Source organism: Dreissena polymorpha, chromosome 5 (assembly GCF_020536995.1).
Source record: "Dreissena polymorpha isolate Duluth1 chromosome 5, UMN_Dpol_1.0, whole genome shotgun sequence".
In the NCBI taxonomy this organism is placed as follows: Eukaryota; Metazoa; Mollusca; class Bivalvia; order Myida; family Dreissenidae; genus Dreissena; species Dreissena polymorpha.
Window position 1 is genome coordinate 5,490,591 of NC_068359.1, and position 26,560 is coordinate 5,517,150.

A 26,560-nucleotide genomic window follows, 5' to 3' on the forward strand; every position below is an offset into this window, starting at 1 on the left:
TGATTCTGATTGTCTTATTTAAATCAACAAACGTTTCAAAGATGCAATCTTAGACGTTTAATTTCAATTTTCATTTATGTTAAAGCCTTTTCATATTGCGTCTTTTATTTTGCATTTATTTCCAATTGTACATTTTGTAAATTTCAAGCTTTTTAAGATCAAATGCAAACCATGGTTGATGTTTGTCTCACAATGCAAATGCAGTAACATTTTGTTGGTCAGTCATAACAAAAAACATAAAAAATGAAATAAAGCAAAACATATATATTACCGTAAGTTAACGCTCATTTTAAATAAGGTGTGCTTTTCAAGCACTTCCCAAGTCTTTCTTTGGTAGAATGTTCACATGTTTCAATTTTTCTGCAAATAAATGGATTTATGCATTATTAAGTGCATGAAGTTTTGCACTGGGTCCTTGATATGAAACCTAACGTTTTTAGTAATATGTACTTGATAAACCCGGCTTCACCACAAGTTTGTTGGAGTCATGATGGCATGTGTGAGATAGGTGATCTTGGGTAGGGTTGCACTTTCACTAGGCGGTATCAACTCAACCAAATCATTAACCCTTTGCATGCTGGGAAATTTGTCGTCTGCTAAAATGTTGTCTGCTGAATTTTTAATTTAGCATTTTCTTGGATTTTTTTCAAAGAATACTATCAGAATAGCAAACAGTTTGGATCCAGATGAGACGTCACGTTCTGTGGCGTCTCATCTGGATCCAAACTGTTTGCAAAGGCCTTCAAAATTCGGTTCCAGCACTGTAAGGGTTAAGGTTATTTCACAAAATCATTGAAACAAGTTTACCAAATCATTGAAGGCAGTTTACCATGATGGCAGTTTACCAAATCATTGAAGGCAGTGTACCAAGTTATTGATGTCAGTTTACCAAATCATTGAAGGCAGTTTATGAAATCGTTGAAGGCAGAATAAATTCCACTTTAATATGCACTGCAGTAAAGATGCAGATTCAGGTACAATGTATAAAAAAGTGCACACACTTATGTTTTATGGTCAGGCAGCAGCTTCCTAAGTTCTTTTAATAAAAGAGACCAGATGCAATAAACTTAAGTGTATGTAGTACATGTTTTTTAGTTTCCTGAAAAAAAAAATACTAAAAAAAGCTGTATGCCTGTGTCGGTTAATCCCCTAGTCTAACCTTGACGGCAATGCTTTACCAAAAATAATTTTTTTATCAGCCAATGAAAATTAGTTGTTAAAGTAATTGTTGGACGATGACAGGAACATGCCACCAAACAGACCATCACACAGCAACCAAATAATATCTATTTATATAAAGAATGGATATTATGTGTAACATATATACATGTATATAGCCTAGGCCTTTTGAAATATTTTGATCTCAGAAACTACATTGGTTTACTAATATAAATTTTAATGTTCTAAACAAAATCTCAGGAAATTTTATAAATTTACTTTTTTTGCATGTATCAGAACAAAGCAGAAAAAAGTAATAATATGATGAAATTTTGAATTATTGACTTGAAAATGTCTATAAAAAATCCTGATTAATGAAATTGATAATTTTTTAGATTTTAAAAGTGCTGACTTAATGAAACATAGATTTATTAAGTTGTGTGTAACTTAATATATATCACTACTGACAGGTTTTATCAGCTATTTGTACACAAACCGTTTATTTCTTTATTGTGATTATTTGTTCAATATATCGAACCAAGGCTTGAAAGGATCATGTTACTAAACATTTTAACAGTTCAATGTTGTAAAGTCTTATATGATGTTCATAAAACCATGAATAATACTCTGTACATTTGCAAAATTTATGGTGCCCAATTTATTTGAGGGATATTTTTGTTGAAAAGTGGATGTGAATTATAAGAAATTATTTAGGATAAACTAAAATGGATAATGCAGAAGTGCCTGAGGATTCTGCTAGTGGGGTATGCTTATAATATTGTTTTAAAGCAATCGCATACTATGTATTTCTAATACTACAACCAGGATCCTACAGCATTACTGTGTTAAACAAGTATGATATCAGCTGATATACTAATACTCTTTGCTATAGACAGTGATCTTTGATAGGGTCTATACCATATAGGGAACTAGTGTATTAAATGGACCTCATAACTTCATTACTTCTTGGAATGCTTACATGGATGATCATATGAAATTGACTGTAATTGAATGCCTAGAAAGTGTGACCAACAAAAATTGTTTTCATAGCACTAATTTGCAAAATCAGAAGTTAGGTTTGAACACAACTTATAAATAAATGCCACTTGTTACACATTAACCTTAGCATAATTTTCTTCTTAGTCAGTATTAACTTAATTTGAACAATGACTGAATCTTTAGCATTGTTAGTGACCAAAGCTTTCCTCCAATATCACCTGTTACCATGGTTTCCTCCACTTTCACAGCTGATCAAGCCAGACGAGATGACCAACCCCAAGGTGGATGACCTCAGTATGATGACCTACTTATCCCAGTTCCCCCAGGCCAAGCTCAAGCCTGGAGCTCCACTCCGACCCAAGCTCAACCCCAACAGGGTGCGCGCCTGGGGGCCGGGTCTCGAGCCCAAGGGTAACACCGTGGGAGCACCTGCAAAGTTCACAGTGGAAACTTTCAGCGCAGGAAAGGGCAGCTTGGAGATCATGGTTCTGGACCCGAAAGGAAAGCAAGCAACTGTAAGTCGGAACTAGTACTTCAAAGTTGATGAAAGTGGAAGTGGTGCAGATTCTTTGAATGTTTAAATTGTTCATCAGATAAAATCAGATTTTATGTATTCCAACCTGCCTGAAAGAAACTGTGATCAATGTGGCTCATTTGATAATTTTAAAGATTGTTAAGTGTTGCAGCATACTAAATTGAATTTTGTTTAAGAAGTGTGCAAATGAAATGTTAATTTCTCTCTTCCATTAAAAAACAATAATAAATTAAAGAAAGAAAAAAAGTTATCCAAAACTTGGCTTGAACCACTAACCCTTAGAGTAAAAGTCTAACACTTAAACTACTCAGCCGACTGTGCTATTACAATAAGTGCTGTATTTTATACTTTATATAAGCAATTCTAGTAATTTCACATAATATAACGATAACAACAGAACTACCCAAATTATTCAATTGTTTCAAGTTGGTAACGCTTTATAATTATTATGTTTTTAAATCTTCAAAAGATGCATGTAATAGATATTTTAGAGCATGGTAACTGTTCAGTTTTACTATTTCCTTGCAAATACCATAACTACAACGAAATTGTTTGAATCTTAAACATTTTTTTTTCAATGTTGTCAATTTACCAAAATATAAAAAGGTCCCTTTAATTATGTAAGACAATACATTTCCTGGTTTCATTCTGTAATGAATTTTTAACTGACATTGTATTAATTAATTTTTTGATGAACTGTAATGGTTTATATTGGTAGATAGGTACAAGATACCTTCAGACCATTAAATTTCACATAAAACTATTTAAATAATATTTTACAATGAGGGCAATTAAATCTTTTTTGAATCTATATTAAATATTTTATTATTTATTTAATATTATGAATCTTCGGCATTTGTTATATTTGTACAATGCAATTTCTTTTGCAATCTTTATAACAAAACCATGACAATTCAAAACAACCTTATGCCGATATTTTTTAGTGCGAAAGCGTGTTCAACAATGACCGTACGATGACATACTCCTGCCAGTACGTGCCCACAATGGAGGGCGAATATCGTGTCATCATCAAGTGGAGTGAGAAGGAGATTGCTAAGTCCCCGTTCAAGGTTCTTGTAGAGGGAGCAGCAGGCGATGCTAGCAAGGTCACGGCTGCAGGACCCGGTCTTGAGAAAACTGGGGTCACAGTGAATAAGAAGACATACTTTGAGGTGTTTACAAAGGGTAAGTGTTTTTTGTATGTATTTTCATGTCGCAGTACTAACACTTACTGTATAGAATATTATACTTTATACTTAAAATTGAGAGAATATTGTTCTGTATAATTTACTATATTCCTAAATATGACATCATATTTCACTTTATCCTTTTGTATATGACAAATACTGAGGCAGGGCTTTTTTTGATTCTTGGGCATAAGGACCTTGGCCATTGTTATAAGGGGAAAATGATTTTATTACGCGCTTTCGGGGAAACAATATCATGGCAGGGGTATGAACAACGTTTTGAGATGAATCGTTTGAGGGAAATATTGAGGGTGATGTCATCATAATTCTCTGTTTTAGAAGGAAAAAAAATTTTTTTAATTAAAACAGAATGAACCAATGTTTTCATGTGCTTGTATATCAGAATAATGAGTAGTGTTCATAAAGTAGTTTTGAAAGGGTATATGCTGAAATATGTATGCATATTTATGTAGAATATACTATATACATATTTCAACACAATCAAGAAGTATTTATTTTGCAAAAATGTATAACTGTAGTATTACAAGGCAAATATGTGCAAGTTACTTATATGTAGAACTTTATTTAAATATTTATATTTTACTTCTACATCAAAACTATAGAAACTGAATCATTCACAATCGGTAAGCGTAAGCATGTTATTTCTAAATATAGAGTTGAAGATAAACATATACAACATTTTCATTCATATTCATTTATATAGAACAAATGATCAAGGATATATTCATTGTATACACTGTGATTTATTGCTATCAACACAATATTATACTGTTTTGTCAAACCCATCTAAGCCAACTGATAATGTGTTGTAATAATTCAACCTTTAATTGTCGTTAAATTCAGTAAAATGGTATGTGCAACTTTATCTTTTGCAATATTAATTTTTTTAAGTGTAATTTTTATGAAGTTAAAGGGCTTTGTACATTATGATAGTAAGCTAAAACATTAAAGCTGAAATGTCATTCTTCATCATGAGTCATAAACCTTGTTGTTTTGAAAGGTATCCTATGGAATGTGAAATCAGCTTTCATATGGTTTACTATGGAGTTTTGCTTTAAAAAAAGAAGCCGGTCTTTGAAAAAACTGGACTTAATTCGTGTTGTATAAAGTATTGTGCCAGATTAACGCTCCTTTGGTCATTGTCGGCTTGGGTATTACTTACACGTTCTCCGGATACGGTAAATATACTAAAAGTACCCGGTAATTTTAACGCTTAATCAGTCGTTGTCGGCTATGTTGACATTTATGTCAATTTTCTGTTAAATGGCCTCTATATACTCAGGTACAGTCTAATATCGACCGGGTATGTTTAAGTATATTTACCGAACCGGGGGTACATGTAAGTATACTTAAGAGTACCTGGGGTAAGTAGTACCCGAGCCGACAATGACCAATCAAGCCAGATTAATCTGTTCAGTCTACGACATTACTTTACACACATGCATTAAGCCCTGTTTTTACAGAGACCAGCTAGTATATATTTAAAAAGGAGCTCAGACAAATGTATCATACTGTTCGGCATGAAATATGATTTCAAGATTGTAGATGCACTCTATGGAAGTTTCAATATTTTGTGTAGTCAATATACAATTGGAAGCATGCTGTAGACATCATGTAACATTCCTTAAACATTTTGTATTGGTATTTTGATTTAACATATTCAGTGCTTGCCTGTGTTTCTCCAAGTCAAGTTAATTTACCATATTCAGATATAAATGTTGAAATGCTTTTTGGCTACTGTAGTCTGTCCAATGTGTTAAAACATTGTTGAATAAATTACTGATGATAAAAAACAACTGAAATACAAGCGATATGTGTGAAACTTTCAAGATGCATTTGTATGCAGTAGTTTTAAATGGCTTTTAGGATGCATCTTGTGTAATAGCAGCTAAGAAGTTAAGTAGTGTATGTTAACCTGCAATGTTATTTTAATTGCTATGGTAACCAGGTCCACCAGTGAAAGGTCGGCTACCAACCAGTAAAATGGAGGTTGTTGGTAAGATAGAAACACATCATGAGACAGTTAACCTTGACCTAAAACCTTTACTCCATTCATGTTGTGCCTTCAATTTCCAAGACTCACGGGGCTTTGAATATCTAAACATTTTGCCCTTGACAAGAATATATGACCCACTTCGGTGTGACACTGTTGAGTCTGATTTTCTCTTGAAAACAATTAATTTACACTCAGTCTTAATAGTTTGCTTATCTTTTTAATTTGTACTAAATACGTTAAGAAAAATAATTAATGCATGGAAATAATTATATCATTTGGAACATTGCTTATTGCTATATTGACCAGTCCATGAGTTTTGGAACGTACAGAATGCTAAATTATAACCCTAGATGTTGTGTACAGTTTAACAGGGTTGATTTCCCAATATGCAGGGACTGGACATCAACAAAAGCATGGCAGATGAAATCTCATCTTTGCTATGTGAAGATACCCCTTGTAGTAAATACCGCATCAAATGCATGCAATAGATATTGGACTTCATGATTCCCTGCCTTTTAAATTGCTCCTTAGCCTGTAGCCCATATGAGGAAAAAAAAGTAAAATTATTGTTGCTTTATATATTGTGGCTTAACAGTAAACCATTCTTTCACACCATGCAACAACATACCTAAACCAATAAACTTCAAACAGAAAGAAAACATTAAATTATTCTTTTTCATTTAATAAAAAATTAAGCTGCCCTTCTTAGCAGTTTTATTAAACATTGTAAGGACAAAAAAAGGTATGAATAGGCTATTGAAAATGATACAAATTGAAAAAAAATTAAGGACTGTTCTTTGAAATTTATGAAGATCTATTAATACTTACCATTCTTCACTTTACTTCAGATGCAGGTCGGGGCACAGTTGAGGTCACCATCCTGGACCCCTCAGGTCACCGCGACAAGGTCAAGCCTACCATTGCGCCAGTCAACAAGGATGGCGTGTATCTCGTAGAATACACTGCCACTGAGGTTGGTCTCCACTCGATCACCATAACCTTCAGTGGTGTAGCAATCCAGCAGAGCCCATACGGGGTGAATGTTGGCCCAGCAATGAATGCTAAGGCTGTGTATGCCACCGGGCGGGGCATTCAGCCCAAGGGTGTCCGCGTGAAGCAAAACGCTGAGTTCAAAGTGCACACGAAAGATGCTGGAGTTGCAGAGGTCAAAGTTCAGATCATTGGACCAGGTATGTTTATCTGTATTCATCAGCATGTATTGACATTTTATAGCAGTGGATGAACAATAGAAGTGTTTACAGAACAGTATACTTTTTAGTTTTATAAAACAATTAGAAAAAATAATGCACGTTTCTTTATGTGATGAAATAGAAAATTTAGAAATAAATTGAGAACCAAACATACTTGAAATTATAGTGTTACAAATATTCCTCTGATTGTTGTTTTGTAACACAATTTAGTAGCACCTATTTTTTGACTCTACTAATTGAACAATTTCAAGGTTTACTCTGACATTTTCCAAATAATCCATTTTATGTGGCTATAGAAAATCTTTTTTTTTTTATAGAAAATCCTATTTTGGCCACAACTTTTTCTAAATTTAAAATTGCAAAATGGCAAAAATGAAAACAAAATTACCATTGCAATTTTAATTGACTGAGAACATTTTGATCCAGGAGAAGCCATGAATTGAGTAACCTCATTTTATTTGCTTATAGAGCTTGATAGAACAATATATGATAAATAGCAGCACATGTTTTCTTTTAAAGGTGGTGCCAACGTCACCTGCAAGTGTGTCCCATCAAAGACAGAGGAAGGCGTGTATGAGTGCGTGTACGTCCCTCCCAAGGTGGGCCAGTACGTTATAAACATCACGTTCGGTGGCCAGAACATCACCAAGAGCCCCTTTAGGGTGGACGTAGGACCAGAGAAGTTCTCAAAGGTGGTGGCCTATGGGCCGGGTCTGGAGGGGGGCGTGGTCAACCAGCCGGCATGCTTCACTGTGGAAACCAACGGCGAGGTTGGAGCTCTAGGTAGGGCAGTAGGTTAAAATAAAATAAGTAATCAGAATTTGTAACTTGAGCAGTGTTATCGCCTATTTTACATGTAAAATAGTAGCAAATGGGCTTGTGTAATAATAGGGTGTTGAGATATATTATACAAATTTTGTTTCAATACTTTTGTGAAAGTTAAATCCTGTCTCTAATAAAACACATAATTATGCCCAAATAACATAACAAGATGGTCGATATTTTTTTATAATTTACATATACTTTCAAAAAAAGTTAAACAAATGTTTAAAAATAGTATTTTTAAGCCCCCGAAGGTTGGCATATAGTGATCGCATTTCCATCCATCTGTCTTTCAGTCTGTTTGTCTGTCTGAAAGTCCGTCACACTTTGCGTTTAGGTTTCGAAAATTGCTCATAACTTCTATGTCCTTTCAGATGTAACCTTCATATTTGGTATGCATGTGTATATGGACAACACCTTTCCATACGCACACAAATTTTGACCCCTTTGACCTTTACCTTGAACTTGGGGCCCGCGTTAAGGTTTCGAAATCTGTGTTTAGGTTTTGAAAAAGGGTTTTTCAGGGGCATATTTCATCCCATGGTGACAGCTTTAGTTCTGGAATTGTTTTAATACTTGTTTATGTTAAACTGAAGTTTCACCTGTTCTTTCAAGGGTTCTCAATTGAGGGCCCATCACAGGCTAAGATTGACTGCAAAGACAACGGTGATGGTTCGGCAGACGTCACTTACTGGCCAACCATGCCAGGCGAGTACGCAGTTCACATCCTGTGCAATGAGGAAGACATCCCACAGGCTCCATACATGGCCCAGATTCAACCAGCCACCAGTGCCTTTGACGCATCCAAGGTATGACGTTTGCTTCGTAATAGTTATTATGATATTTTTTTAGTGGGTGATTTTTCGCTAGCCAAAGGGACTTGTTCATAAGAATCATGTACACAATTTGTTGATTTCTAAAGAATGGAAATTTATCATTAACAAAAGCATGGGAAACAGGTAATTAAAATTGTGTGTGGCTAAATAATAAATCTGTAGTCTTAAGCGAACTTCTATCTTTGTTGTTCCGGTTTGTACCAGGTGATTGCTAAGGGCCCTGGCCTGGAGAAGGACGGAGTGACCGTGGGTCAGCCTGCGGAGTTCACAGTGGATGCCAAGAAGGCCGGCAAGGCTCCTCTCAACATCACGTGCATCGACGCCACCTACAAGCCTGTAGAGGTTAGCGTGAAAGACAACAAGGACGGGACGTTCTCGTGCGTCTACCACCCCAAGAACCCTGTACGACACACCATCATCATCACCTGGGGAACTGTGGGCATTCCCAAGAGTCCATTCAGGGTGAGAGTTGAGACGAGAATAGAGTTTGTTAGTCCCCTACCGGTTTCACTGGAGGGGACTTATGGTTTTGTCTCCGTCCGTCAGTCCGTCCGTCACACTTTTCTGGATCCTGCGATAACTTTGTAAGTTTTTAATATTTTTTCATGAAACTTTTAACATGGATAGATGGCAATATGGACATTACGCACGTCATTTCATTTTGTTCCTACGTCAAAAATTGTGGTTGCTATGGCAACAAATAGACTAGAAATAGTGCTGAAAATGGTGTTTTTTCTGGATCCTGCGATAACTTTAAAAATTCTTAATATTTGTTCATGAAACTTGGAACATGGATAGATGGCAATATGGACATTATGCACGTCATTTCATTTTGTTTCTGCGTCGAAAATTGTGGTTGCTATGGCAACAAATAATAAAAATATTCTGACAATGGTGAAATTTCTGACAATGGTGGAGCCGGTAGGGGACTTTTCTTGCTTGGCAATAGTCTTGTTGGACCTATAATTTCAATACTTTTTTTTCTGATTCATTTTGCTTGTATAATGTTTTATGTGTTTGTCACCTGCAAAATGTTAAAATGATTCTAATACGGCACATTTTTTCATTTATCAGGGTCCACTTTAAGAGCCTTTCTACAAAAAAACTTCTTTAAAATGATGCAATTTTGCCCAAATTTCAACTTCACCAAGCAAACTTTTTTCCACTTTTACAGTTTGTTTGATAAATTATTCGTCAAACGTATACCCATATCAATAAAAAGACGCCCCTTTTTTAGGTCGCAGTGGTATCGTGAATATGGTGTCCGCCTAACGATCGGGAGGTCATGGGTTCGATCCCCACTATGGGAGCATTCTTTAGATCTCCCCTATAGACACCAAGTACTGGTTCTAGTCCCAGGAAAAGGACTCGAGAGCGTTTCGAATAGGCCTTAGTCTTTCTATGCAATCGAGCTAAAATAAATAGGTTTAAACTAAAAAGACACCCTGACGTAAATAATGTTGTGCCATATTATTTAACAAGTGGTGAGGCTGTTCCTGAATTTGTAATACAAAAAATGTCCAAATGCATGTGAATTATATCAAGATAAAAACCATTGCAAATTCTTTACACAGAAGTCTTTAAACACTGCTTAAACACCTGATGTTTGCAGGTGAACGTGAGTCAGCCTTGCAAGCCTGGCAATGTGAAGGTTTACGGACCTGGTGTGGAGAAGGGAGTGAAGACCTTTGTCAAGACACACTTCACGGTGGACTGCAGGAGCGCTGGACCCGGTAAGGGGCTGTGTGTGTTCATTCAAGGGTTTATTTGAGACTCATTTTGGGAAGACTGATCTAAATGCATGTGTTTAACCCTTTCAGTGCGGGAACCAAATTTTAAAGGCCTTTACAAACAGTTTGGATCCAGATGAGACGCCACATAATGTGGCGTCTCATCAGGATCCAAACTGTTTGCTATTCTGATAGTATTCTTTGAAAAAAATAGAAGAAAATGCAAATTTTAGAAATTCTGCAGACGACATTTTAGAAGACGACACATTTCCCAGCATGCAAAGGGTTAAGTATCAGCCCTAATCAGTTACTACACTTACGCATTTTATAGTATTTTTTAGCGAAAATCCAATTTAGGCTGAAAGTGGTGTCTATGATTTGCTTGTATTAACCCTTTGCATGCTGGGAAATTTGTCTTCTGCTAAAATGTCGTCTGCTGAATTTCTAAAATTAGCATATTCTTCGATTTTTTTCAAAGAATACTATCACAATAGCAAACAGTTTGGATCCTGATGAGACGCCACGTTCTGTTTCATCTGGATCCAAACTGTTTGCAAAGGCCTTCAAAATTCGGTTCCCGCACTGAAAGAGTTAAAGTATCAGCCCTAATCAGTTACTACACTTTCTGCATTTTATAGTATTTTTCTAGCGAAAATCCAGTTTAGGCTGAAAGTGGTGTCTATGATTTGCTTGTATTAACCCTTTCAGTGCGGGAACCGAATTTTGAAGGCCTTTGCAAACAGTTTGGATCCAGATGAGACGCTACAAAACGTGGCGTCTCATCAGGATCCAAACTGCTTGCTATTCTGATAGTATTCTTTGAAAAAAATCGAAGAAAATGCTAATTATAGAAATTCAGCTGACGACATTTTAGCAGAAGACAAATTTCCCAGCATGCAAAGGGTTAAGTCTAGGTTTCCTATAACGAGGCTGATATTGTCTTTCTGCCAAGATTCAAGCATTTTATAAAAGGGGTATGTTTTAAAGAGCTGCTTAGGATATATGTCACTAACTTAAATGTTTTTGTTGGTTTAAATAAATTGTATTTCATTTACTTATACTTATGAGTGTTTTTTTTAAATTGATAATTAGGGAAGAATAGGTGAACTTGTCTGAATGACTAGAGATTTAATTCCATTGTCCTTTTATCTGAATTTTAAATTTGATTGTCCTTTCATCTGAATTGTGCCTTAAAGATTTCAATGTTTGCATACCTAAAGAGCTGCAATTTGTCATAATATTAAGCCGTGTAATAACCAGAACGTAAAGTTATTGTAAAACTCCATGAATTCTCATAAAGGTGATGTTGCCATTGCCTTGGTTGATGAGCGTGGGAAAGACGTCCCATGTAGCACCATTGACAACAAGGATGGAACGTTCACTATCGAGTACGAGCCCAAGACGCCCGGCACATATACCATTCAGGTCTACTTTGCCACAAAGGAAGTGCCTAAGTCTCCCATCAACGTCACCGTTGAATCCAGCATTGACCTTAGCAAGGTCACCGTGAAGGGCCTTGAGACTGGTAAGTTAAGAATATCGCTCTTAGTGAAGTGGGATTATCTGTTGCTACATCGGGCACATTTTTAATGACAGATTTAGAGAAGATTGAGAGAGTATTTTTGGAAGCTTCAAAAGCACATTAAATGACTTATAATCAAATTGAAATTAAAACATTCCATCATACTAAATTGACTAAAATAAAGTTTTGATTGTATGTGTAAAAGACACATTTGCTGTGAACAGCTAATGATCCCCAATTGTTACACTGTACCACTGTCTGTTCATATATATATTTTATATGTTTTATACATATCACATTTTTGTTATATATTGATATAAATTATTTTTCAGAAAAAATAATAGAATCGTTTATGTCTAAATATAATTGCAATACATACATCTGTTTTCAACTTTTGTGTTACAGGTAACTGTTATTTTTGTGCAAAAACATTTTGTTTGTATTATCTAGTTAGTTTGGTGTTTGATGTGTGTGTTGTAATGTCGTGTTTAGTTCAACCTATGATGTATTCATGTATGTTTTATTCCTCCTTGAAAATAGCGATAAAGATAACAGAGACCAGGACCATCTATGTTGTAACCACACATGTTCAAAAGAAAGATGCGCCCTGCACAATCACCATAGAAATGCCCTCGGGCAAAAGGCTTGAGTTGACTTTGACCCTAACGGTTGAAGGTTACACGGCCCATTTCACTCCTACTGAGCTTGGTGAACACAAAGTGTATGTCACGTACGCTGAGCAATCCATACCTAGCTCTCCCATAAAGGTCATGGTAGAGATTGTCATTGACGTGTCTCGCGTGATAGTCAGAGGATTAGAGACCCGTAAGTAATGTGCAGCATTCCGTCCTGTATCCCACGAGCGTTCTGCTAGGTTGCGCCTCATAACGAGTTTACCACCAATACTGATAAAAACTTGGCTCCTGCTTCAGTTGTATATATAGCGCAGCCCTCACATTGAACACTCTATGTATCTCATGTTGCCACCTTGCTTTTTGGATATGTTCCAATCACTTGTATTACCACTTTGTATTAAATATAATAACCTTTAAATTCATTATTTACCAAACTTTTCATTTTTCAGCCTTAGTTAATGTGTGTTATTGTTGTTTAAAAATAATGTTTGACTTGCAAAGAGAAATGTCTATCAGATCTTTAAATTGAAAAGAACATTTTTATAAAAAAAAATTGTTTTTATTTTCATGTCCCAGAAATTTTTGCAAGTCACAATTATTTTTGGATAGCATGTAGTTAATAGCTTAATGCTGCCTTATAACATTTATTCACCATGAGTTTCTTTCCAGCAACACACGGCAGATAACTGTAAACAACGAGTTCAGTGTTGTATTTATTCAGTATCTGGTATTTGTCTTGTTGTTTGTGTGTAAACCATGTATGCTATTTTCTGGTCCGGTCAGTTTGTCACAAATTTCCAAAATCAGAGGTTTTGTAGTGTACTGGTAATCAGATATGTCACCGAGTGTCTTTATTTAGCCATTCTTCTCGGGGAGACGCGAAAGATAAGCATTATAACCACCCAGGAGCGTAAAAAGGACCTGCTATGTGTTGTTACTGTGACAACACCAAAGAAGAAAACCGTTGAATTGAAAGTTGACAAAGTTTCGGATGGATACACCTGCGATTTTAAACCCACTGATGAGGGCCCTCACCAGGTCACAGTGGTTTATGATAAGAAACCTGCTCCTGGATCGCCGTTCGACGTGGACGTTGTCGGAAAGTTGGGACCTCAAGTCCTGGTCAAGGGACTTGATGAGCGTAAGTTTGCGTGTTGTTGTGGGAAGAAGCAGGGTTTTTTTCTTTTAATTACTTGGTTTCAGTGCTTTTGCGGCTAGATTTTCACCATCGTCTAAAAAAGGTCAGTCTTTGTTATAAATTTACAAATGTGTAGATATTTTAATCTTTAAATATCTTTCATAATCAGAATAATACAAAATAATTAAAACTGATAAGATATTTGTCATTATTTGAAGATATTTGTTCTTCATAATTTGCTGAAGAGAATACTGTGTAACAAAATTCTGCAATTCTTTAAATAATACCAGGTTCACTTCTTTATGAACAGCCATTGAAGTTGGAGAAATGAGACCTATTGAAATTATCACGTCTTCTATGCCAAAGAAGGATGCCCCTTGCAAGGCAACCTGCACCTCCCCAAAAGGAAAAACTGTAGAATTGCCGCTTAAAAAAGGTCCCGAGGGCTACACTACATCTCTTACACCTACGGAGAAAGGTCCACATACAGTTACAATTGAGTTTGACAAAAAACCTGTTCCGAAATCTCCGTTCACGGTTGAAGTGTTCCCCAAAGGTGCTAAGCCCACATCAAAGAAGGATGATGAACCTAAAGGAGAAATTACCGTAATGGGACTTGATACTCGTAAGTTTAGATTTTCTTTGAAACAGAATATAGCCAAGAATTTTGTAAAATTTTCAAAAGCTTTAATTTTTGTTGCTTTTGGAATTTGTCCATGTATATATAATAATGTTCTAAGTTCATGTACAATAGCCATGTTACAAAAAAAAAAACAATTCACAAATAGTTTTAAGCAGCAAAGTGTATTATCCTGTTTTCACCAAAGACTTTTGAAAATTGTCATTTTTAAATGCTTTGCTTACATATTTAATAACATGTACTGCTGACCAATTTTATAAAATGTTATGTTTACAAATTTGTTGTGGCTTGAGCCTTATTTATATGCAAAACACTTCTTAGATAATAATTGCCGTGGCCTTTCTTCAGCTATTCAGACAGGGGAAAAGAGAACTATCACCGTCATTACCCATAAAATGGCCAAGAAAGATGCACCATGTGCCATTACTATTCTAAATCCAAAAGGTAAAAGTACCAACCTGAAACCCACCCCCTCAAAGGAAGGTTATGAGGCTGTGTTTTCACCATGGGATACCGGAGTTCACAAGGTCAAGGTTGAATATGATGGATCAGAGGTCCCGGGGTCGCCTTTTGATGTGCAAGTGTTTAAGATTAACCTGGCTGCCATTGTTGTCAAGGGCCTGGATAAACGTAAGTTTTTTCGCTGATAATTACAAAACATGACCAAAAAATCATGAATGTATTTCATCATTATTTAACTGCATTGCAATCAGTTATATCTGTATCAACTTGACAGTCACACATTTGAGCATGGTTATACAAATTCTTGATGGCAAAATCTTTTTGTATGATATTTATACATTGAATATATAATTAAGATGCAATTCCCAGGAAGTGGATTAAACTCAAGAGAAACAATTCAGTCAGTCTGCATGCAATATATTATATCTCTATATTTACTTGTTTCAGCCATTCCTCTGGGTGAAACAAGGAAGATCAGCATCATTACGAAGGAGTGTGGCAAGGCTGACCTCCCTTGTCAAGTCACGGTGACCAGCCCTCAAGGCAAAACCACAGACCTCCCAACCAAGCCAAACCCCGACGGCTACGAGTGCGATTTCACGCCTGAACAGCCAGGAGAATACAAGGTCAAGGTTGAATATGCAACCAAGGAGGTGCCAAAGTCGCCTTTCACAGTTTCCGTCGAAGTGTCTGAAAAAGTGCCATCAAAGTTGGCTAAACCAGCTGAGCAGACACGTATGTTTCTTTTGAAGTCACTTTTGAAGAAGACAATGTTAAAATTCAAAAATGAGTTAACATATATAACAATTAACTGAATGTTGTGTAAATTAATGTTTTACTAGATGGAGACGTTGATAAAAACTGTTTATGAAATATAAATCATATCAATTAAGTGAATTTTGATGTTTGTTATAGAGAAGATGTTGATGAAAAAGGCTCTTACTTCATTCATGCTCAACCTTGTATGCATTTTGTTGCTTTGTCAATGATATTATGAAATTCCATAAGATATGAAGCATAACAAATTGACTTACAGGTTTACAAAGACACTTTATAACAAGATTTTAAAGCTTGCTCTAAAAGCCTTTGGTTGTTGGATGCTATGGAACATTTTAAGCGGATGATACATTTTTTTTTCACCTTGGTGCAATAAGTGATTATCTGCAGTGTAAAATCACCTTGTTAATTGTATAACTGACTTTCTTAATTGGAGAATACCTAATAAGTTCTTTGCCTCAGGTGATGCCATATAATAATTCATTATTGCATAAATCTTTCAGCATCCAAGATAGAGCCCTCAAAGGCAGCTCCCTCCCAGGCGGCCCCTGGGTCAGGACCTGTGACAGTGAGGGGACTAGAGACCCGTAAGTGACACACGAATTGATAGGGGCTTATATGTTGGGTGAAAGCAAGGAACAAGCATGTGTTTGTGTGTGTGGGATAATGTACGCTCAATGTGTATTTAACCATTTTAAGAAGTGATACAGGCTGATTCATATAATGATACTGACACAAAAGTTGATTGGTCTATGCAAATATTGTCTTGAAAAAAAGATTTTGTAATAATTTTATTTAAAAACACAAGAATATGGTTATACTAATGCAAACACGGGGTCTATAAGCTCACTTGTAAGAAAATGGTTCTCAATTTTAAAAACAATTAATATTCATTATATTGACAAGGTATGAATAAATGTAGTATAATGCTTTGTTATGTATTAAGTATGCAATATTATAAGAATATATGGTGTTATGACTTTTATTTTATATTCAATGTTGTTTCTTTTAAAAGCTGTGAGTCCTGGGGAGAAAAGGCCAGTCACCGTGGATACCACAAAGGCTCCAAAGAAGGACGCACCAGTGAAGCTGTCAATGACAAATCCCAAGGGCCGTACGGTCGAACTGAAGACAAAGCCCATCCCTGAGGGATTTGAGACGACCTTTGCATCCTGGGATAAGGGACCTCACTCGGTGAAAGTGGAATATGACGGAAAGGAGATCCCAGAATCCCCTTTCACTGTCATGGTTGAAAAAATTGATGTCTCAAAAGTGGTAGTCAAGGGGCTTGAGAAGCGTAAGTTGTAATAATTTCTTTTTTAAATTAAAAATGTTTTGATTTATTTACTGATTTATACCTGTAAGGTCAACAAACTTCCATTCTTTTACACGTATCATGATCAATGCAAAACCATAAAATATACAAACTGATGAAGGTATTTTTACGATTGACACATTTTTAACATTAACAAAAAAATATTATATCTCTGTTAATTTTACCACAGCTATTCCATTGGGAGAATCAAGAAAGGTGACAGTGTTGACCCATGAGACTGGAACAGCAGATGCACCGTGTGGCGTTGTGGCAACCTCACCAAAAGGTGTTACACAAGATATACCTGTTTCCAAAATACCCGAGGGATATGAGTTGACCTTTACCCCGAAGGAGGGTGGTGATCACAAGGTCAAAATCACATATGCTGGACAGGAGGTGCCAGACTCACCATTCAGTGTCAAGGTGGAAACACTGGATGTGTCTGGAGTAGTTGTGAAAGGCTTGGAAAAATGTGAGTTTGCTTGAAATTATAAAAAAAAACACTGAATATTTTGTTGTCTTGCATACTCATCATAAAATACTGTTTGTTTTATATTCTTGAAATGAAGATTCATTCAAATGGTATATATACAAATGGTAAACACACGTTTTTGTGATATAGTGGTCTTAACTGCAAAAATTGCATTATTGTGCATTTCTAAATTTGTTTGACACAGATTATCAGAGTTTGCTTTTGTTTTAAATTGTATATTCATCGTCCCTATATTTCACTGCACAAAGTTTTCAATTGCGCTTAAGATGTCTTTTATGTTTTCTAAAAATAATTATTATGTTCTTTTTAGCAATCATGGTTGGTGAAACGAGAAAGATTTCGATTATAACAACCAAAGTTGGCAAAAAGGATCTTCCTTGCAAAGTTTACTTCACCAATCCCAGAGGCGTGGTCACTGAACTCTTCACAACCACAACCGCAGAGGGTCACGAGACCTTCTTTACCCCAACTGACCTCGGCACTCACAAAGTCAAGGTTGAGGTCGCAGGTCAAGAGGTGCCAGGGTCAGAGTTCACTGTCAATGTGACCAAGTTTGAACAGAGAGTGGACATCGAAGGACTTGACATGCGTAAGTTTGCTATTTATGTGATTTTTCTTCCGGTCTAATTTTGTGCTTAATTATGGTATATAATATAACATCAAATTTTGATTAAACAAAAATCATAAGCATATTCTGAACATGATTTCTTTTCAATTGTAATTACTAATACTGTGAAACTTAGTACCAATATTTTAGCAGACCACTTATTTGTAACAAAAAATCATTTCATTGAAATCAATACTATTAATGTTATAAACAAATATGATCTTTGCAACATGCGTTTAATAATATATAGAATCATTCAATTTTATTTTAAGTGGAAAAAAATATTGGGTTAACAATATCAGCTCTAGGATAGTTCCTTCCCAACCCTTTTTCATACCATAATTATAATATTAATAATAATATTAACACAATTGATTTCAGCGATGACTATGGGAGAAAAGCGAATAATTAGAGCTTTGGTAACTGCACCAGCCAAGCCAAACAAATTTGCTCCTGAACCGACCTGCAAGATCACAGTAACCAATCCAAAGGGCCGAAACTTTGAACCCAAAGTGGACAAAATACCGACAGGTTTTGAGACGTTTTTCACGTCCAATGAAGCCGGTCCCCATGTTTTCAAGATTGAGTATAATGGCAAGGAGGTTCCTGATTCCCCAATAACCTGTGAGGTGGAGAAATTAGAGACCAGAAAGGTTGAGGTCAAGGGGCTTGATACACGTAAGTGGAATTGAATGATTTTTGAGAACGTTTAATTACTGCGCTGTCTGATTCTCAAATTTATTATGCCCCCCTATAAAGAAGAGGGGGTATATTGTTTTGAACATGTCGGTCCGTCCGTCCGTCAACCAGATGGTTTTGGATGATAACTCAAGAACGCTTAGGCCTAGGACCATGAAACTTCATAGGTACATTGATCATGACTTGTAGATGACCCCTTTTGATTTTGAGGTCACTAGGTCAAAGGTCAAGGTCACAGTGACTCGAAGTAGTAAAATGGTTTTCGGATGATAACTTAAGAATGCATATGCCTAGGATTATGAAACTTCATAGGTACATTGATCATGACTCGCAGACGACCCCTATTGTTTTTTTAGGTCACTAGGTCAAAGGTCAAGGTCACAGTGACTTGAAATAGAAAAATGGTTTCTGGATGATAACTCAAGAACGCTTACGCCTAGGATCATGAAACTTCATAGGTACATTGATCATGACTGGCAGATGACCCCTATTGATTTTCAGCTCACTTGGTCAAAGGTCAAGGTCACAGTGACTCGGAACAGTAAAATGGTTTCCTGATGATAACTCAAGAATAATTAGGCCTAGCATCATGAAACTTAATAGTTACATCGATCATGACTGGCAGATGACCCCTATTGACTTTCAGGTCACTAGGTCAAAGGTCAAGGTCACAGTGACAAAAAACGTATTCACACAATGGCTGCCACTACAACTTACAGGCCATATGGGGGGCATGCATGTTTTACAAACTTCCCTTGTTAATTTAAGGTGCGTGTTATATGTGAAACAATTGAATTGTAACGTTTCTACTCAGAAGTAAATATCCTTACATTGAGGGTATAATTATTTTCAGTCAAAGAATTGTTCTTATTGGAAGCATGTTGTTGAACTGATACTCTGTTATGTCTTAAAATATTGCCTTTGTTATGTCTTAAACATTTACTTTTAGCATTACATGTTAAACAAACCAATGATAGTTAATTAAGGTCATGTTCAATGACAGTTTTTACATAGCATGGTGTTAATTTTCAGACATTCAGTTTTGGAAACTGCAGCAAGTGAAATTAAAAAGTATATATATTTCAACATTAAAGTGATATTATGGGCATGTTTCACTGTTGAATTGAGCTGAAAAGAATTAACAGGTCAAAAGAGTTAGTTAAAATGTGGTTACTGACCAATTATCTCCTACTCATCTTGCTACCAGTTGTTTATAAAAATATATTTTATATTCGATATTTTACGTGACTGGTGAGTCCTTTAAGCCGAAATGATAGGTAATTTTTTTTTATGTCTTTGTGTCGTATGAACGAATCTGCACTAAAACTTAATTTAGTATCACATCGTACATGCATGATCAGTTGTCAAACGAAAGTAAGGTTGATATTCAAATGCATTATTTTTTTCTTTCCGGGATATTATTTTAGTATGTTGATGCTGCATTAACAAATATATGTGTATATGAAGTGAAAACACCAAAAATAAACAACGGTTGCGATAGACACCTATAAACTGTTAGATGCCCATAATATCACTTAAAAGTTTTGGTATTCCTGTTTCATCAAATGTTGGTATTTATTGTAGCTATTCAAGCTATTACAACTGATAAAGACCAGACATTTAATTTTGGTATTTTATTGCAGCTATTGAAGTTGGGGAAGTCAGACCCATTGAAATCGACACAACACAGGCTGGCAAGACTGATGCCCCGTGTCAGGTGACAGCTATCGGACCCAAGGGAGATAAGAAGGATCTTCCCACCAAGAAAGTCCCCAAAGGCTATGAAACAACATACGCTCCTTTGGAAGTGGGACCACACCAGGTCAAGGTTGAATACGGCAACAAGGAGGTGCCCAAGTCACCATTTTCTGTGGATGTTCAGCCTAAGTCTAAGGATAAACCTAAACTGGCACCCATTGAAGTCAAGGGTCTGGAAACACGTAAGATATTTTGAGTTGCCTTTATTTGTATTTGTGTGTGTGAGTGAGATAATGCTTTTGAAGTTACCAACAATATATTAAACCTGATAGTGATATAAATTTCATTGGTTTAAATAAATGATATGTTAACAGTCATAGAGATATATTTGGTATTTTTGTGAAGCAAGACCTAGAGAAATGAAAAAAACAATAAAAAAACAATAAATTTACATGTGAAACCAAATTTCAAAGACCAATCTTTCTTTTCAGCTGTCACTGTTGGTGAAAAGCGTCCCATAACAGTGACCTCACCTAACCCGGACACCCCCAAAATCACAACGACAAATCCAAAAGGCAAACCAAGTGACCTACCAACCAAGAAAGTCAAGGATGGGTTTGAGGCCTTGTTTGCTCCGCTGGAAGAGGGACCATACAAGATCCGGGTTGAACAGCCGGCGGGCAAGGATGTGCCAGGCTCCCCGTTCAGTGTGGAGGTCACACCGAAAACTGATGTTACCAAAGTGGAAGTCAAGGGCTTGGAAACACGTAGGTTTATTGGATTTAACCTTTCTCCTGTTCGGATTGATAATGATATAGCCATATTTTTGTTATGAATAATTAAAATTAGCAATTTGTGGTTATGATTGATTATACTATAAGCATTGTTTTATTATTATGGATTATACTGTATTTTTTTGGTTACAATTGATTGTAATGCTACCATTTGTCATATATTGTTTAAAATATATATTTACAATTAAAAGAACTCAAGCTTATGTTATTTTTATTAAAAAGTACATGTACAGATTGAACAAAAATTTCTACAACCTATGTTAAGTTGTACATGACTTGTTTCTTATATCAAATATATGATACGTCTACTCTCTTCTGAACAGCCATTAGGCCCGGGGAGAAGCGACAGATCTTCATCATTACCAAGGGAACCAAAACCCCCAGTGCCCCCTGCGGTGTGCAGGTCACCAGTCCCAAGGGCAAACCCACCGACCTTCCCACAAAGAAAACGAGCGAAGGATATGAGGCCATTTTTGCTCCTCTGGAGACTGGCCCGCATGTTGTCCGGGTGAATTTCGATAACAAGGAAGTCCCGCAGTCACCCTTCAAGGTCGATGTTGTGGCCCCTGCAGATGTGGCCAAGGTCGAAATCAGGGGTCTGGAGAAACGTAAGATTTTGTTTATTTTTGTTGAAATAACGTTTTTTTATTATGATTCCTTTCAATTGTTGAGATGACTTTTGTTTGTTAAGGGGACTCTCCATACTTCTAAATTAAAAAAAAAATAGTCTTCATATTTTTGTGAAGTCTTGATTAGGTTTTGTGACATATTGCAAGAAATACATAAGTCTCATTTTTCAGCGAATCTGAATTATAATTCTTTGCCACCATGCAAACTTTTGTGAAATATTTAAGAAAATTCATTTAATTTATCTTTAAATGAAAAGTTCCTAAGACACCACGTATTGGTTATTCCAAGATAGTATCTGTAAGGCTTAAGTTTTTTTCATGCAATCATGCTAAAATATTAGGTTAAAGCTAGAATACTGGATTGTTTTTCTAGCTATTGAAGTGGATGAAACAAGGCCCATTACAATTGTTACCAAGGCAACAGGCAATGAGGATGCCCCATGTAAAACCACAGCAACCACGCCAGACGGGAAAACAATGTTCTTACCCACAAAGAAAGTACCTGGAGGATATGAAAGCACTTTTAGTCCCAAACAGACGGGTCCACACAAGATACAAGTGGAAGTTGATGGAAAAGAAGTGCCAAAATCGCCAGTCACTGTAAACGTGGAAGATAAATTAGATATCAAAAAGTTACTGGTGAAAGGGCTGGAGAAGCGTAAGTTTGTGACTCCCCCTCCCAAAGTGATGTTATTGTGTGTAACGTATTCAATTATATCATGTTTGCTGTTGAGAATCATAATTTGTGTTTTTATTTTGATTTTGTTTCAAGAATGTACCCACTTAAAGTCCTCAATACATAAAAAAAATTGTGATTTCAACAAGATGTGTTCAAATGTTAATCTTATAAGTTAAAGAAGAAAAAATAAGATAGTCCTGTAATGTTTTCATTCAGCAATCAAGCTTGGAGAAACAAGGCCTATCACCATAGTAACAAAGCCAACAGGAAAGCCCGATCTTCCTTGTCAAGTCTTTGCCAAAGGTCCTACAACTCCTTATAAAGAACTCCCTCTTAAAAAGGTCCCAGACGGTTATGAATGTGTGTACACCCCTCAGGAAGGCGGTGACAACTATGTTAAAGTTGAATTTGCGGGTAAAGAGGTCCCTAAATCTCCATACCACGTTCAGGTGGAGAGCCCTGTCGATGTAACTAAAGTTGAAATCAAGGGTCTTGAGACTCGTAAGTTTGCATCTAGTATTGTCAACGGAACGCGCACTGCAGTTTGTCATTTTCATTTCTGTGCTTATTGCTGAGCAGTCTGCTTATTAAATGTTGTTATTTTTTCCTTTTTAAGACAAAGAAAATATTTTTTGTTTAAAGAAGCATGTGAATTTGTTACTGAAACACTAATAAATATACAATTATTAGCCCATGATTGCGTTTTAGTGCATTTTTCAGAGATTTTTTTCTGGCTATCATGAGGTGTTCCAAACATAATATTGGCATATTGTTCTGTTTTGTGGTAAATATTGAATAACAAAAATAACACAGGATCTTTGGCAAGACTGATGAAGCACAAGGTAAATAGAAGGTAAAATCTTCGTAATTTTTCCCTTATTTCCCTTGTAAACCCAAATTTATTTTTCATAAACAGCATACATGATAATATTTTGAGTATTCAGAAAATAAAAGAAATCAAATTTTCCTGAGTTTGTTATATATATTCTAAGCAAGTCTTGTGTTTTTGTGACAAATGGACCAATCAGAAAGAAGCATACTTGTGCAAACAAGTCATCAATGCCAAAGATTTCAAATTTACTAAAATATTTAAGTGTTTGGGAAATTTTGTGAAGTTTGCATCTCTGGAAACAACCTATAGGTTGTGATGCGCATAACTAGTTGTTTGCAGTAAGAAGTATGCTTTCTTTTCCTTTTCAACTGTGTGCTTTGATCGTGTTTATAACTAACAATTTCAGAATTTCAGGTTCAATGAAATAAAAAACAATTCCATTTCAGGTTATATGGTTACGTGTAGAATTGCTAATCCACAACTGTAGCATTTACAATTTACACTTAAACACACTAGTATTATTCTGAACCCCAATTTTAATTACCAGCAATTGAAGTGGGTGAACCAAGGCCTGTAACAATCAACACATTATCCACCGGCAAACCCGACGCCCCTTGTGTTGCAACAGTGACAACGCCCAAGGGCATGACCTTTGAACTGCCAACTGAGCGCATTTCTGAGGGTTATGGGACCGTTTTTGCCCCTATTGAGCCTGGGCCCCATCAAGTTAACATATATTTTGCGGGAACGGAAATCCCCCGATCTCCCTTCCCCGTAAGAGTAGAACCCCGCGCTAATGTCGGGGCAGTCCGAGTAATGGGATTGGAAACTCGTAAGTTTCCGCATGTTGATGTCAGTGGAATGAATATTCTTAATGTTGTGTTAACTTGCAAGCTAGTCAAGTGTGAGATATGGACAGTGGGATGTGTAAGGGTTTGGTTGATAGTCCACTAAAATCAGCATGTTTAGAGCAATAGTTGCCTTTTCTGAGATAAATATTCTAATTTTATTATTTGATCATTTTACAGTCATGTTCTTATATTCTCTTATTTTTGTTTATCTTTAAGTGTATAATATATATTTTTTATTTTCATATAGGTTTTAATTATTTTTTGTGAATTAGCATGTATGTATAACATACTTATATAAAATAACTAAGTTATATAAAAGTGTGATTTAAATTGTATAATTATATACAAGTTTACAAACACTGTCAATAACGGTAAAGAAACTATTGCACTTTATTGGGATTGTAATGTTGTACATATAACAGTAACAAGTTTGAGTTTGTAAGAGATTTCAGATTTGAAAGTATTTTGTTGTTTTGATGTGTAACAATTTAACTTGTCTAGTTGAGCGTAAGTGACAAATGTGTTGGCACAATGTAAATAAAAGGAACTAAAAAATTGTAAGTCACCACGTTTGATCAATTTACGTCTCAAAAGCTGACAGTGGTTAAATTGTGTTTGACTCTTGATGGTTTGGTCACTGGCCTGCTTTTATTCATCAGCAATTGAAGTTGGCGAGAACCGACCAATAACAATTGACACCTCATCCACTGGAAAACCGGATGCACCTTGTAAAGTGTCTGTCACTAACCCCAAGGGTAAAACCATTGAACTTCCAACAAAAACAAAGCCTGAAGGCTATGAAACTGTGTTTGCACCTCTGGAACCTGGACCACATAAGGTCAACGTTGAGTTTGCGGGACAGCCTGTCCCTGATTCTCCTTTCAAGGTCGACGTTAAACCCGCAGTGGAGGTCGGCTCTGTTCAAGTTGTGGGATTAGAGACCCGTAAGTGACGAGACTGCACGGAACCTGGCACTTGAAGCCATACACTGGTTGCTGCTCACTTTTCGGCCTTGGCTTTTTTGTGTTCTTATATAGTGTAGCAGTGTGAATTGATATGTTGAAAGATTGGCCTCAAAGAGAGTAGAGTTTACTTTGTTCTCTTAAGGTTGTACTGTTGCTTATTGTGTCACTTTTTTTTGCAATTTGTGTTTAATGTGTGTGTTTAATAAGACTGATTTGGTAGTTCTTGTTATAGCTCTTAACATGTTTTTGTATAATACATGTGTGGCATGTAGACTAGAAACTTATCCAGAACATTTGTTGCAATAATTTATCTTTCAGTTGAAGAATATTTTCCCTTTTTATCCAAATGCTTAAAACATGCTTAGTTTGAAATTTTGAATGATGCAAAAAAAAAATTGACAGAAAATTGCTTATTTTGGTGTGTCATATGGCTAAGTAAAGTAACATTAATCAGGCTTTTTGTTTGCAGATTTGCAGTCTTTTGTTTTTGCACGCTTTGCAAACATAAATATAGATGAAGATAATTTAGACATTAATCTTTGGTCATTATTAATAGTATTGTTTATTTATCTGATCACTACATATTTTGAAATTTTTATCAAATGTTAAAAAAACAACAGAAAAAATGCAGATACAATCTGCAAACTGGCTTTGACAGCTAACTATGGGAACTATGGTTGTGTTTGATGATTTTTTAACAACTTTTACAGGGGCATTCTTAGCGATTTGGTTTGTTGATTGTGATGTTGCTTAACACGATTAATACTGATTGATGTGGCAGGCCTAAAATTTGCAAGACACAACTGTTCTGCTTATAGCGATTGAAGTGGGAGAGATACGCCCAGTACAGATAAACACTTCCAAGACTGGAAAGCCTGACGCCCCCTGCCGTGTCACCGCCACTAACCCGCAGGGGCAGACGGCTGAACTCCCAACACAGCAGACCCCAGAGGGTTACCAGACAGTGTTTGCCCCGCTTGAGGAAGGCCCACATAAAGTGAATGTTGTCTTTGCTGACAAGGAGATCCCGAAGTCGCCGTTCAATGTCAAGGTCGAGCCAAGAGTTGACGTCGGTGCTGTGCAAGTGTTGGGACTGGAAGAGCGTAAGTAGCAAGCAGCCTTCATCCTGCCATCGGAATGAACAACCAAGTAGAGCTCTCCTAGAAGCAGATGTCTGCTTTTTCTTAAAATCTTTCTCAACTGCTGCATGGCTTTGGCTGCTTTGAAGAGAATTCTGAAAACAAATCAGGACTTTGCTTTGTGACAACCACCCAAGCTTGCTCTTGATCTGGAGGAATAGTTTTCCAAGAGCTGCATGAACTTGGATGA

The 26,560-nt window shown here is 36.2% G+C and overlaps 1 protein-coding gene across 8 annotated transcripts in view; it reads left to right on the forward strand.

Moving 5' to 3' along the window:
* LOC127882338 (filamin-A-like) overlaps positions 1-26,560 on the forward strand; it is a 114,654-nt gene that overhangs the window by 35,395 nt on the left and 52,699 nt on the right. For 5 of the 8 annotated variants that reach the window (XM_052430908.1, XM_052430911.1, XM_052430912.1 and 2 more), the window contains exons 5-29: positions 2,406-2,672; positions 3,637-3,877; positions 4,503-4,523; positions 6,745-7,086; positions 7,627-7,890; positions 8,545-8,738; positions 8,970-9,227; positions 10,378-10,498; positions 11,796-12,020; positions 13,512-13,793; positions 14,101-14,415; positions 14,779-15,060; positions 15,340-15,627; positions 16,173-16,256; positions 16,685-16,966; positions 17,175-17,456; positions 17,788-18,066; positions 18,466-18,762; positions 20,427-20,723; positions 20,973-21,248; positions 21,599-21,883; positions 22,278-22,562; positions 22,800-23,084; positions 24,926-25,210; positions 26,050-26,334. In XM_052430908.1, coding sequence (XP_052286868.1) covers positions 2,406-2,672; positions 3,637-3,877; positions 4,503-4,523; positions 6,745-7,086; positions 7,627-7,890; positions 8,545-8,738; positions 8,970-9,227; positions 10,378-10,498; positions 11,796-12,020; positions 13,512-13,793; positions 14,101-14,415; positions 14,779-15,060; positions 15,340-15,627; positions 16,173-16,256; positions 16,685-16,966; positions 17,175-17,456; positions 17,788-18,066; positions 18,466-18,762; positions 20,427-20,723; positions 20,973-21,248; positions 21,599-21,883; positions 22,278-22,562; positions 22,800-23,084; positions 24,926-25,210; positions 26,050-26,334 — 6,322 coding nt within the window. The remainder of the gene's footprint in view (positions 1-2,405; positions 2,673-3,636; positions 3,878-4,502; positions 4,524-6,744; positions 7,087-7,626; positions 7,891-8,544; positions 8,739-8,969; positions 9,228-10,377; positions 10,499-11,795; positions 12,021-13,511; positions 13,794-14,100; positions 14,416-14,778; positions 15,061-15,339; positions 15,628-16,172; positions 16,257-16,684; positions 16,967-17,174; positions 17,457-17,787; positions 18,067-18,465; positions 18,763-20,426; positions 20,724-20,972; positions 21,249-21,598; positions 21,884-22,277; positions 22,563-22,799; positions 23,085-24,925; positions 25,211-26,049; positions 26,335-26,560) is intronic. The other 3 variants (XM_052430913.1, XM_052430910.1, XM_052430914.1) reach the window with 3 other exon arrangements.